This window comes from Ochlerotatus camptorhynchus, unplaced genomic scaffold (assembly GCF_037179485.1).
Source record: "Ochlerotatus camptorhynchus isolate MF236.1 unplaced genomic scaffold, CSIRO-AGI_Acam_v1.1 ptg000374l, whole genome shotgun sequence".
NCBI lineage: Eukaryota > Metazoa > Arthropoda > Insecta > Diptera > Culicidae > Ochlerotatus > Ochlerotatus camptorhynchus.
Genome location: NW_027040862.1, coordinates 2,301,078 through 2,314,536, shown reverse-complemented (window position 1 = coordinate 2,314,536; position 13,459 = coordinate 2,301,078). Strand labels below are relative to the sequence as shown.

General features: G+C 44.8%; 1 protein-coding gene across 1 annotated transcript in view; it reads right to left on the bottom strand.

Moving 5' to 3' along the window:
• Positions 1-13,459, bottom strand: part of Kul (Kuzbanian-like) — a 692,619-nt gene that overhangs the window by 247,664 nt on the left and 431,496 nt on the right. Inside the window, exon 7 of the mRNA XM_065232791.1 lies at positions 1,645-2,284. Coding sequence (XP_065088863.1) covers positions 1,645-2,284 — 640 coding nt within the window. The remainder of the gene's footprint in view (positions 1-1,644; positions 2,285-13,459) is intronic.

Here is a 13,459-nt window from a genome sequence, read left to right as displayed (position 1 = left end):
TTAAGATTCTGCGAAAAGCTTATTAAGCTTCTGCGAGAAGCTTTTCCAGCTTCTGGGAGAAGGTTTCCCAGCTTTTGGGAGAAGGTTTCCCAGCTTCTGGGAGAAGCTTTCCCAGCTTCTGGGAGAAGCTTTCCCAGCTTCTGGGAGAAGCTTTCCCAGCTTCTGGGAGAAGCTTTCTAAGTTTCTGGGAGAAACTTTCTAAGCTTCTGAGAGAAGCTTTCCTAGCTTTTTAGAGAAGCTTTCCCAGCTTCTTGGAGAATCTATCTAAGCTTCTGGAGAAGCTTTCTAAACTTATGATAGAAGCTTTATATGCTTCCAGTTGAAGCTTTCTAAACTTCCGGTAGAAGCTTACCTAGCTTCCGATAGAAGCTTTCTATGTTTCTGGTAGAAGTCTTTCCAGCTTCTGGTAGAAGCTTTCCCAACTGCTTCTGGTAGAAGCTTTATAAGCTTCTGATAGAAGCTTTCTGAGCTATCGGTAACAGGTATCTAATCTTCTTATACAAAAAAATTTAAGCTTCTGTTAGCAGCTTTCTAAGCTTGTAGGAGAAGCTTTCTAAGCCTCTGGGAGAAGCTTTCTAAGCTTCAGTAAGAAGCTTTATAGCTTCTGGCAGAAACTTTGTAAACTTCTGGTAGAAGCATTCTATGTTGCCGGTATAATCTTTCTAAGTTTCCGGCAGATGCTTTTTGAGCTTACGACAGAACCTTTCTGAGTTTCTGATAGAAACTTTCCCAAGCTCTGGTAGCAGCGTTCCCAAATTCTGATGTTAGTTTTAAAAACATCTGCTAGAATGGTGCTTTGAGTGTTTTTGGTCAAAGCCTTCCAAGCTTCATTCTCTTTATTCTTCACATGCATGTCTCCATTTATCTGTCAAGAAAAGCTTTCAACTGGCAACCCCCGCCAAAATGCAAATGCATATCTCTGTCACCAGCAGCGTCGTCGTCCATCGGCTATAGGCCAGCAGTGCCGTTCAGTACGATGACTCCAAGCTGTCGCGACTTCCATCTCATCCCTTCTATCCGTCGACGGACGGGTACCAAACTACATCGACCACAACAATAACAACAACAACAAGAATGACGACGATCGAACGCACATCTACCACATACTCACCACTCACTCACCAGCAATGGGAGAGGGGCGGCGGAGGTGTGGGTAAAACATGTTTTGCATAAAATTTGTGTCTACGATGCATCATCATCATCATCATCATCGTCGCCGCCATCGTTGCATCGTTTGCTCATGGTGCTGAATTGTTGGCCCAAACGAGCAGCATATTGATTTGTTTGAAAGGCTGACGACGACGACGACGACCAACTACAACTAGGTACCTATATATGTGGGAGAGTTGGGAGGGTTTGCGTGAATTATGGCTTGTCTTTAATAATTAAGTGCTGGGATTAAGCCATTTTCGAACGGCTATGCCATGCCTATGAGATATGATGACTCGGCTCGGTCGGCTTCGGCCCACATTGTTGATGGGAAATTGATGCACAACGTTGTTGACGTTATGTTGTGTGCCGAACCCAGATACGGAGAGCCGTCCAAGTTTGCTCAATTTGCGGAGAAAATTATTCATAGCCTAATTGAACTGCGATAGCAGGTCAATATGAAGTGGAATCGATTTCAATTAAGCTCAAACTCACCCGTCTTCCGGTAGATCATGTTGGCCCGCTGTACGTGCCGCGTAATCGCCTCGATGCTGGCCTCGGCCGTGCCCATCCTCTGGAAGAACGTATGATCCGCCTGCAGATACAACATGCACGTACTCTTCCGATCGTACAGCGAGTTGGCGAACGATTGCTTCTGCTCGTGCAGCTCGTTCCGGACGTTCAGGTTCAGATTGTTCCCGTTGGTGCCACTGATTGTCACGTCCGGGTTGTAGTTGTTGCCGATGATGTTCTTCTTGGTGGAGCCGTTCTTCGTGATGATCTCCACGTGGGTTTTGTGGTTTGGATTCGAGTTGTTGTTGCTGTTGGCCGCGTTCTGATCGTACTTGTTGCCGATGACGTTACGAGTCCGGGTGATGATCCGCTGGTTCGGATCGCCATTTTGGTTGCTGGTGTTGACGACGAAGTGGTTCTTCCGATTGTTGACCGGCGTCGGTGGATGGAACAGGTTGGTGTTGATGTTCTTGTTCACCGTCTGACCGCTGCCGCCATGGTTCCCACTGGTCCGGGTGATGATCAGGTTCTTGATGTCGTGGTTCCGAGTCAAACTGTACTCATCGTTGTAAGGAACTTCCAAATCCAGCGGAAGCGACGGATTGCCGCGGCTTTCCTGCATCTGTAAAAAAATAAAAAGGAAATTGAAAGGAAATCCGAGTCAAAATGTTATTGAAAATCGTAATGTAATTGAGCACACACACACACAGAGAGAGACTGTATCCGACTGATGCACACAATTTTCAATGAGCTCTAAAAACTGAACTAAAGTGAAGAGCTGAAAGCATCCATCTCCCTTCCTTAAACTTTTCAAATGATCCACTTCGTCTTCTGCATTTCCCAAAGCAGCAGCACACACAATGTCAAGTAATGCAATCTAGAAAATGGAAAATGATTGTACTCCTTTTATTTCCTTAAGCCCACCCACCGTCTCCTGTTTCCCTTGTTCCCTTTTTCCGTTGTCATGCACTTGTGCTTCTTCTTTCATTTTAGTTGCTTTAAAGGGGAGAGGGAGTGGCTAAAATTGAATTCAGTCATTGAAATGTAAATACTTCACTTTCTGGAGGGGTGAGCGGGAAAGTTGCCTTTTGTCGCTGTCTCGTCTCCTGACAGGTAGAAATTGAAAGGCTACCCGAGTAAAAATTTACTTTCATTTGAAGTAATTTTTCGGTTTCCACTCTCGGATTGAAAGAGCCATTGCAATGATGCTGTATGTTCATACAAGTTTCCACAGGTTCACTTTGCTTCGGGTTTGGAATTGAGATGGGACAGGACAAAATGTGCATTTGCTGCTCTTCAGAGTACAACTTAAGTACTTAATTTTTTTTGACGATGACGACGGCTATTCTGTACCCCAACCTGTGATTGCCAATTGATGCAAAGCCAATGCCGACGGCATTTTTACGACACAAAATCTATAGGGATGGCGGGAGTAGTTCCAGCTACCGATGCTTTTCCTTTCTTTCAGAACTCTGATTTTGAATAGAGCTAATAAAAGGGAATGAGGTGGGTTTTACTCTGTCCAGGGAAACATTTTCAAAAGCTTTTCAGAAGTGTTCAGTACAGATTTCTCTCACCAGTTCGGAAAAGATGAGATAGAAATAATGACTCGAGTTCACAACGGCTCCACTTCATCGAATATCGAAGAACTTCAGGGCATTTCCACTAACTTCAGGAAGATTGCAAGAACTTTACAGCTGTTGCCAAAATTTCAGTTATAAGTTTGAAAATCTTTCGGGAAGCAACGTGAACTTCGGGGCTGTTTGGAAAATTTCAAGGCAATTACATGAATATCAGTAAATTAGCGAGAACTTCAGGCAAAATCCGAGAACTTCAGGTAGATTCCCATAGCTTTAGGACAGTTTAATTAACTTCAGGAAAATGATGGAAACGTTTCAAAAATTAAAGTATAGTCCATAAAACTTCAGGGAAGTTTATTACCATAAGAAAAAATGTTAGAAACGTCATAGTAATTCCAAAAAGTTTAGGGAAGTTCAAGAAGAGATTTAGAGATCTTTACGACAATTGCAGATCATCATAAGTAAATTAGCGAGATTCATAAACAAACTGCGAGGACATAAGGAAAGTTCCAAAAAATTCTGGAATATTTTGAAAATGTCAGGGCGGCTCAAAGAATTTCAAGGCGTTTCCGCTTGCTTCAGGAAAACTGCAGAAACTCATAGAAGCTAGGTGTTCAGGCAACACGTTGTCCACTATACCCCAAATCCAAATGAGCCAACTGCCCTTACGTTAAAGTAGGTTCTATGTTTGAATTGCTAAACAGACGAGCAAAATTGAATATTTCAAGCTTATTGCTCATCGCATATAAGCTTATTGCATGCTCTCAACTTAGTGTTCTAGATGCACTGATACAGTTATTAATTGAGAGCTTTTGATGTCTGTATCATTTTTGCATTTAGTATAATTGTGTGGCAAGTGCAATCATACTCTGGGAAGTCGAGAAATTTTCCAATCCCAGCCACCTTCAGCATGGTCTTGCTTTGTAACTGCGCCTTTACCGACTGAGCTAAGCAGCTTCGAGCTAACTCACATGTAAAAAACGAGATTTGCTGCGCAAGAATCTCCGGAAAATACTTTGTCAACAGATAACTCGAAGAATTTCGACGATTTGGGTGTTCGACTATTTATTCGGCAGACGCGATCGAGAGTGCGAGCCGCGATAGACGCTGAAACCCTTAGATAACATCGATTGTGGTGGTTGTGGTAAACCGAACAATGCTGAATTGTGCATGGTTCAATGTCGGGACTGTTCTCGTTGGTATCACCTTTTCTGCGCCAATGTCAGACAGTTCAGAAAGAGGTCTTTGTGCGTTCCGCGGATTCCGATCAAACAGCCAAGTTCCGTCACGAGTCGCACTACAACCTCAAGCGTACGACTGACACCAAGAAGTTCGACTTACTGAAGCAGCAAGATGGACAGGAGGGAGCGCGAACTTCGAATAGTCACCTTAGTCAACAAAGCTTCCAGGACAAAGAAAGCATAGTGCAGAACTGGATAAATTATGTAATTTCCATCACCGAGAAGATCAGTTTCGTAGAGCACTGACAGTCGTCGGAAATCCTCACGAAAGATGCTGTGCTAGACTGAACCACCCAGAGAACTTCAACCCTGGATATCTACTACCGTCGCTGCTACAGCTGATCTGCAGTGAACAAAGGCATTACGCTACGAGACGGAGTGCGGCTATTGTCCGGTCTCAACACGTAAGGGATAGCTGTAATCATATACGGTCGGCCGGCATCAAGAGAGATAGTTGAGGTGTTTTCCTGGAATGCGAGCGGGAGAGTTGGGCTAAGCGACCACGGGTCAACCTGAGCGGTGATCGAGAGATCAGTTAGTTTTGGTAGTCGTTTAGATCGGAGGTGCCAAAGCCCCAAACTGCCGGTTTAAGCCTACGACAGCTCCCGGGATGGGCAATCATGGCCTCTGGTAGTTCCTGGTCTTAAGGCATACGGACTCGGGAGAGTTTTCGGACAAAGGATCCTATCAAACGCTACTGTCAACGGTTAAACGATTTATTGATTAGAACGGCAAACAAACCTGGCTGGGCTTTGGAGGTGACGGGTGGAGGTCGGGTGATGATCTGGTGGTAGCAGGATGGTCGCCGGTAGTAGCCGGATGGCATTAGAACGACGGCCGGGTTTGCTACCGGATGAAAGCGAGTTCAGTCGAAGGGGGTGGCTGAGTGTAGCCGGATGAAGACCGAGTTACGGCCGGGTTTGCTGCCGGATGCAGGCGAGTTCGGTCGGATGCAGACTGAGTTGCAGCCCGTCGGTGGACGGATGATGACCGGGGGTTCGATCGGACGGTAGGTGCGGTGATCCCGCAATGGTAAGGCTTATCACTGTGCACATGGTCACTGATAGCCGGCTGATCGGAACAATTCGCGATGTCCAACATGCACATGCAGTAACTGACCGCAGGACGACACACGAGCACACGTTTTGCTAATTCGGTGGTTGGCTACTGACTTCCTCAGCCTCCGTTATCTGCCCACTCTCCTCCATCGTGTCACTATCTCCAGGGAGAGTTTCCGCCCACACTCTCTTCGAGTTTAGGGGATATCGCCATCACCCACATGCACTCACAGTTTAGCTGTTCGATCGTATGACCACTTATACCATCCACTTAATACTCGCTGTTCATCTGTTTGACTGTCCGTGCCATCCATTTGGAAGTCGCCAATTGTCTACGAATTCGTGCACGCCTTGTGCAGAGGAGCACCTTTGGAAATTTTGACGGGTAATGGGACGAATTTCGTCGGGCCAGAACGTAAGCAGTACGTTCACCGACACCCACACTCAGTGGAGATTTAATCCTCCATCAACTGCACACATGTGAGGCTGCTGGGAGAGAATGGTGCGTTCTTCCAAGGTTGCTTTGGGTAGCATACCAACAACGAGGAAGCTCGACGAAGAGTCTCTCGTGACACTGTTAGGAGAGGCTGAACATTTGGTGAATTCTCGACCGTTAACCTTCGTTTAACTCAACATCGAAGCAGAGGAAGCCGTGACACCAAACCATTTTCTGAGGATGAATTCCAAGGGAGTGAAGCAACTTATCAAGGATCCGGTTTGTGAAGGTGAGCGGTGTTGAAAGGAAGATACTCGGTGGTTCAGTTTCCCGTAGGGGTGTCGGCATCGGGGTCACCGGCCTACAAATGTCGGAATGTTTTCAACTACCTAACCAATACTCGGTCTTTCCTGCCGAGGCCGATAAACCCGATAGCCATATTCATGGATTCAGCCAGCGTGGTCGATGCTATTCAATCCGATACCACAAAGCACCCATGGATCCAAGGTATACAGATGAACGCGCCCTATAGGATTCGTGGTATCATTGAGGCGCTCAAGAGATTCCTGAGCATGACCTAAAGAAGTGGATCACAGCGATCATCCGGGACCAATGGACTTGGAGCCAAAAAAGAGAACCATTCATCCGAAGGGTCAAGGAGGACAGGACATATCAAGTTTTCCCACAACATCTCTGGAGCCGGTCCCTTCAGATCAATTCGTGAAACCTGTCAAGTTCCCCAATCAGTGGAACACGTGTTGTGCTGGTGCTCGAAATACCAGGGCCCACGTGACTTCTATGGGATATCAGAAAACATTTGTGACGCCCTCTCCAACGACCTCACCAGGATTGCGGCCCTCACTAGTTTCTTCGCGAAGCCGGGCTCTACAACCAAGTTTAAACCTAACAATAAACCCCGATTATTGTAGTGCCCAAGGACCTTCCAACTTAGACAATGACTACCGCCTATCCATGGAACACGATACGGAACTAGAAAAACCACAATTTGACTGAAATTTGACTCTGAATTAAGTCGTCTCCCCTCGAGAACCTCATCCTTTTTCCGGGGAACTCCTTCTGGTACAAAACTTTATCGAAATTTTTGAAAACACGTTCAAATCTGCAAACATTATTTTGCCGGTTAACCTTTTGCCCTTAGGAAGGTGGCGCCATGCTGTAAGTGTGATGTTTTGCTGTACGAGAGTAGGCTGTGCGTGTGTTTGAATCTGACGTTTGTTTTTTCGGCGGAGTTTTTTTTTATCTATAATCGGTTGTTGATCTGGCTATAACCAGGCCCAGGAGACAATTTTTAGTTCCTCATTTTAGGTCCCTAATATTTCCCGCTAAGAAGCTGTTCCAAAGCCAAGTAGAACCTCCACGAGGCTTCCCATCATTCGTTGAGTCGCAGCGTTGAACCTGACTATTGGCCACGAAAAGACTTGCCAATGCTTATCAAAAATCGACTACACACATCCGAACATTTGGTTATCTCAAATCGAACCGGACTAATTCACATTGATCTTCGTCAAGCTTCGTCTAAAATTTGGACTTCTACATCATCATATGTCAGGCAGCCTTCAGGTTCAATTGGCTAAACTTGGTGAGTTCGTTCAATTTTGTAAATTTGTATCTTTTCAAACCAGTAACGTTGTAGTGCGTTACAGGTCAAAGATCTTCACATAATCCTTTTCCCTTTGTCCTTCTTCCTTTTCCTTTCCCTCTTCTCTTTTCAGAAAGCGAGTAATGGCGCTATAGCCTTAAGTCATAAAAGGCTAGGACAAGAGTTAGTGCTCATGCCTCAACCGTCAGAAGAAAATGGAGCATCGCTTAACCTTTCTAGCTTCGATGCTTCCAACGACCAATCAATCATATAATTACCAAAATCGGAACGTACGGTACGAGATGTCCACGTTTCATCCATTTATTGGATTCTTCGATTTAAACAGGCCCAATGTTTTCTGTATCATCTTGCCCCTTAAATGCTGCAAATAATGTAAGTGCGACAGCTCTTTCTTCATGGATTTTCATGAATATTCTTTCTATAGACTTAAAGTGAATCATTTGCCACATTGGCCGCTCTCGGAACCACTGGATAACCCCGGGGGAACCTGTAGCAGGGGACAATTGCGTTTTTACTCAAAAACATGCCGTGCGATAGCTCTTTCTTCATGGATTTTCATGAATATGCTTTCTATAGAATTGAAGTGGATCATTGACCACATTGACCTTTTTCTGGGATGACCACATTGACTGGAATGCCCTGGGGGGAACCTATAGTGCGAAACACGACGAGGACTTTACATGGCCATGGCCAGCACAGTCGCCGGATTTAAATATAATTGAACCACTTTGGTCGACGTTGTAAGCTCGTATTCGAAGCGTTTTTCCTCCTCCATCGTCGTTGAAAATGCTGATCTGATCAAAGAATGGTACAACATTCCACTAGAAGCCATCCAAAAACTTTATGAATCAACAAAAATTAGCTTCTTCAACCATTTATGAATCAATTCACAGACGAATCCAAGCTGTTATTGAAGCAAATGGTGGTCCAACATCATATTAGACGGTTCCGTTTTAACATTTTCCTACAGTTTTAAATTGCATTCTTAATTTATAAATAATAATTCATTAATAATACATAGCTTTGCAAATAGCAAATAGCTTTGGAACCCAGATTAAAAGCGCAACTTTTCAAATAAGAATGGTTTATTCGCATTTTCAGTATTGTTTATTTGAAATGCAGGAATTGGCACTAGGGGAAATGACGGCTTCGGCATGACAGACTATTTTCGGCAACCCAAATTGAAACACTATTTTCACTGGATTTTCTTACGAAAACACTTCGCTGGATGCATGCAAACGATTCTTTATGCTTTCAGCTTCAATTTGACTATATTTTTACCACTGAGAAAAAGCAATCTAGCAGGGTTTTCTTGAAATGAAACACACGCACTACAAATTGTAGCTGATTTCGAGTTGCCGATAATAGAACAGCAGATTTACATGCAGTTCAAATGGAACGGTTGCCGAAGAAAAACTGGATGCCGACAATACTCGCTCTCACTAGAGAAGATTGGAGCTTTGTAAATGCGTTTCAAAACAGTTTTTGACAATTCTTTCGACTGAAATTGTTAGAGCAGCTGGCAGCAAAAGATTGTAAACAAACCAATACTGCATATGTGTGCGTTCCTTAGAGAAAAAGGCTATAGAAAGAAGGTCGCTGCTTAGGTTGCCGAGAATACGTAAATTCCCCTAACTGATGGTCACTAGCGAGCATAAAAACGCTGGCAAACATCTCCAGAGCTGACGTCGACAGTCATTTTGTTGATTAAAGAGTTGTTGTTGTGCTCTTGCTACACCTTACATTAATACAAGAGAGAGACTTTTATTGGTCTACAACCAGAGTTTAAAGCCCTAATCTCCCTATCCACTGCTAGTAGTCAATGGTCCATTTAAAGACTTCAGATAGTTCGAGCTGTCGAACGGCATTGTGAAGTGAAAATACAATTTTCCTCTTACATGTTATCCTGGGGCATCTGCTGGTTCCAGAATGAGCTCCCCAATGGCATTGTTTTGTGTAAAAATGTGATTGCATCCTACTACAGGTTCTTCCCAGGGCATTCCAGTGACTCCGGAAAGGTCAATGTGGTCAATGATTCACTTCAATTCTATAGAAAGCATATTCATGAAAATCCATGAAGAAAGAGCTGTCGCATGGCATGTTTTTGAGTAAAAACGCAATTGTTCCCTGCTACAGGTTCCCCCGGGGTTATCCAGTGGTTCCGAGAGTGGCCAATGTGGTCAATGATTCACTTTAAGTCTATAAAAAGCATATTCATGAAAATCCATGAAGAAAGAGCTATCGCACGGCACGTTTTTGAGTTAAACCGAAATTGTCCCCTGCTACAGGTTCTCTCGGGGCATCCCAGTGGTTCCGAGAGCGGCCAATGTGGTCACTGATCCATTTGAAGTTTAATGAATGCCTATTCATGAAAAACCATGAAGAATGAGCTGTCGCACGGCATGTTTTGGTGTAAAAATGCAATTTTCCTCTGCTCCAGGTTCCCCCGGGGGCATACTGGAGGTCTCGAGAGCAGCCAATGTGGTAAATGATTCACTTTAAGTCTATAGAAAGAATATTCATGAAAATCCATGAAGAAAGAGCTGTCGCACGGCATGTTTTAGAGTAAAAACGCAATTGCCCCCTAATACAGGTTCCCCCGGGGGCATACCGAAGGTCCCAAGAGCGGTCAATGTGGTCACTCATCCATTTGAAGTCTATCAAAAGCCTTTTCATGAAAAAGCTTGCAGAAAAAGCTGTCGCACGGCATGTATTGGTGTAAAAATGCAGTTGTCCCCTGCTCCAGGTTCCCCCGAGGGCATACTGGATGTTCCGAGAGTGGCCAATGTGGCCAATGATGCATTTAAAGTTTATCAAAAGTCTATTGACGAAAAACCATGAAGAAAGAGCTGTCGCACGGCATGTTTTGAGTGACTAAATGATCTGCCCGCATTCAGAACCCTTCACCAGAACCGATTCCAGGGAATCGGCCATATCTCGGTTGATTATAAGCCGATTTTAGTTTTTGGCATATGATTCGCTTAAGAAATGGTTCTTCTTTCGTTGTATTTACTAAAAATTTATATATTTCACCAGCATCATATATAAAATTTCACCAAAAATTTAGCAAGTTAGACAAGCCCTACGGAAACCCGGAATATCTCCGGTATCCGGTGACCAGGATTATTTTCGTGGCTACACCGTAGAACAATATTAGTTTTCCAGTCAAATGCTCTTGGAAGACTTAAAATCGGATCATATTTGACGAAGTTACAACACTCCAAAGTTGACCAAAAATTTGCCTATCCTAGTTATTTTAAGTAACCCCTGTATATCATTTCCCAGGATATTTTCAAGAACTGGCTGTGTTGGTGTTTGATTAGATTAGATTAGGAAGGTGGCGCCATGCTGTCAGTAGTGGTGAGATCAAAACTGACAGCATACAGTGATCCATTCATAAATTTTATAGAAAAGCGATTTTACCCATGGGGTGGTTAACATATTACTCATTTAATGAGTTACACTACTGCGTATATTTTAGATGATATAGGGTATCTTGAAATCAAGCGTCTAACATACTATTTCCAGAGAAATATGATTATGATATTTAAATCAAGAGGCAAAACAGCTTCTAATCATGAGCAATTTCATAGTTGCTTTTGAGGCACCGCAAGCAGTGATGCAAAATATCATGACACTCGTCTACGCATCAACCGACTTTCGCTGACAGAACGAACGTTTTGTCACGTAGTAAGAGGTAGAGCCATGGCAAACAACAATCACCAGTAATGCTCGCTGCTCACAAGCAAAACGTTACACTCGCTGCTGATGATAAAAAGCACAACGAAAACAGTGAAGACTTCTGCAGTACGATCATGAGAATAAACGAAACGACAGAAGAAAATGAAAATAATGCCTACGCATTCCAAGTTCGTCTCGGCAGGCGCGACTGTGTGAGTTACAAACAAAGCAGGCAACATGAAACGGAAGCAGTTGGACTCACTCACCAACACACTCACAATAGCAAGCAAAGCAGCAACTGCTTCAAAACGATCACAGATGAGTGTCGTGATTGTCGGGAATGACCAGATCGGTGATGGATTACAACCGAAGACGACATTCACCAGTTGCTTTTTACTTCTTTCGTCAACTTGATGGATGGTCATGGAGAGAGCTTCGACGAGCACATTGATAGGAATGTACAAAGCGTTACTACCATCAGCTGTTTGACGATCGTGATTGTGATAGGTCGCAACTCTGACCGCAAGTAACTCACATTGCTCAGTGTCCCACACAGATCCGAACCCTACGGCAAGTGAAAGCGGCAGTCTCTGCCGTCGTCAAATGGACCGACTCGATGGGTTTCTAGCTGTCCGCCAGGAAGAGCATCCGATGCCACGTATGTCCGTCTCATCACCGAGTCAATAGCACCCCAATTACGATCCACGACCAAGCCATTCCAAACAGGAAAACAGTTCGCGTCCTCGGCGTACTGATCGGCCGAACGCTCTCCTTCGATCAGCATTTCCAACAGGTCAAAAAGGACTGCCGCAGTAGACTCAACCTCGTTAAAACGATCGTTCGGCCTCACCGATCCAACAACCGCGATGTATCGCCTCGTATGTATCGAGAAGCTGGTTAGAACCCTAGCATCGGTCTACAACAGCTACATCCACATCATATCTGGTGTCCTGCCATCCACTCCAGCAGACGCAGCATGCATCGAAGTGGGTCTTCTTCCTTTTCCGGTTCTGCTTAAACGAAAATATTGCCACAAAAGCCGCCGCCCTTTCCGCCAAGACCTCCGGAAACAATGGGATCTTTCTCCTCGACGAGGGGAACAGAGTCCTCCGCATGGCTGCCGACATCGACCTCCCCCCAGTGGCCAAAGTCCATTGGCATGGAGAGAAAAATTGGCACTATTCACGAATCCAATTGGAGAATCGGATCAAGAACTCGGTTTTCACGGCCAAGGCTACAGCGATCTTCCGTGCCGCTACGACGCCAGCCAACAAACCGATACTTAACTTAACCGACTCACACAGCGTCGTTCAAGCGATCACCTCGGAAGCACCAAAACACCCATGGATCCAGGTGATTATTAAGTCCGCCCCACCGAACACCGTGTACACATGGATTCCCGGACCTTGCGGAGTCATCGGGTCCCAGACTCACCGACAAGGTACCCCTACAGGACGTCACACGGTGGATCATGCGGACCATTTGAGCGGCATGGGAGGCCAAGTGGTTCCGCAACAGAACTACCTTCATCCGCAAAGTCAAAGGGTCAACTGAAGCATGGAGCGAACTGGACAACCTGAGGGATCAACGGTGGATCGGTGGATCAACTATGGTGGCCTGCCGTTCCGCAGAAGCTGCATTATCTGCGGGGTACCCTACACCGTCGAACACATCCTGTGCAACTGCCCGGAGTTCCAAAATCTTCGGAGGTCGCTCTGCCTAACTTCCAGCATCAGGGATCTGCTCGGGAATGATACTTCGGCCTCGGCAGCACTAGTAACCTTCTTAAAAGATGCCAAAATCTACCATTTGATATAGCAGGCATTTCTTTCAGCCGTCGGGACATCTCAGCTGGATGGATTTTCCCTATTGGAGCCATGTCAGCTGAGCTCTGTTTTGTTTGGATTATTCGTTTGTAGCTTGTTTTAAATCATTTTGCTTTCTGGTGTTCCTCTGTTTCACTATTTTATATATTTTAATTTTTTTCCATATAAGTTGAACAGCCAGCAACCAAAGTTATTTACAACATTACAACAAGTGCGAAGCCAAAAAGCTGCTGTCAAACAAAACAGCATCATCAAAGAAAACAATTGAGCAGCTTCACATTGCCCGCTGTAAACGATCGTCGTTCGTAGTGGGTTGGTTGAGATGTAAGGAGCTCAGAGGCCTAGTAGAAACCG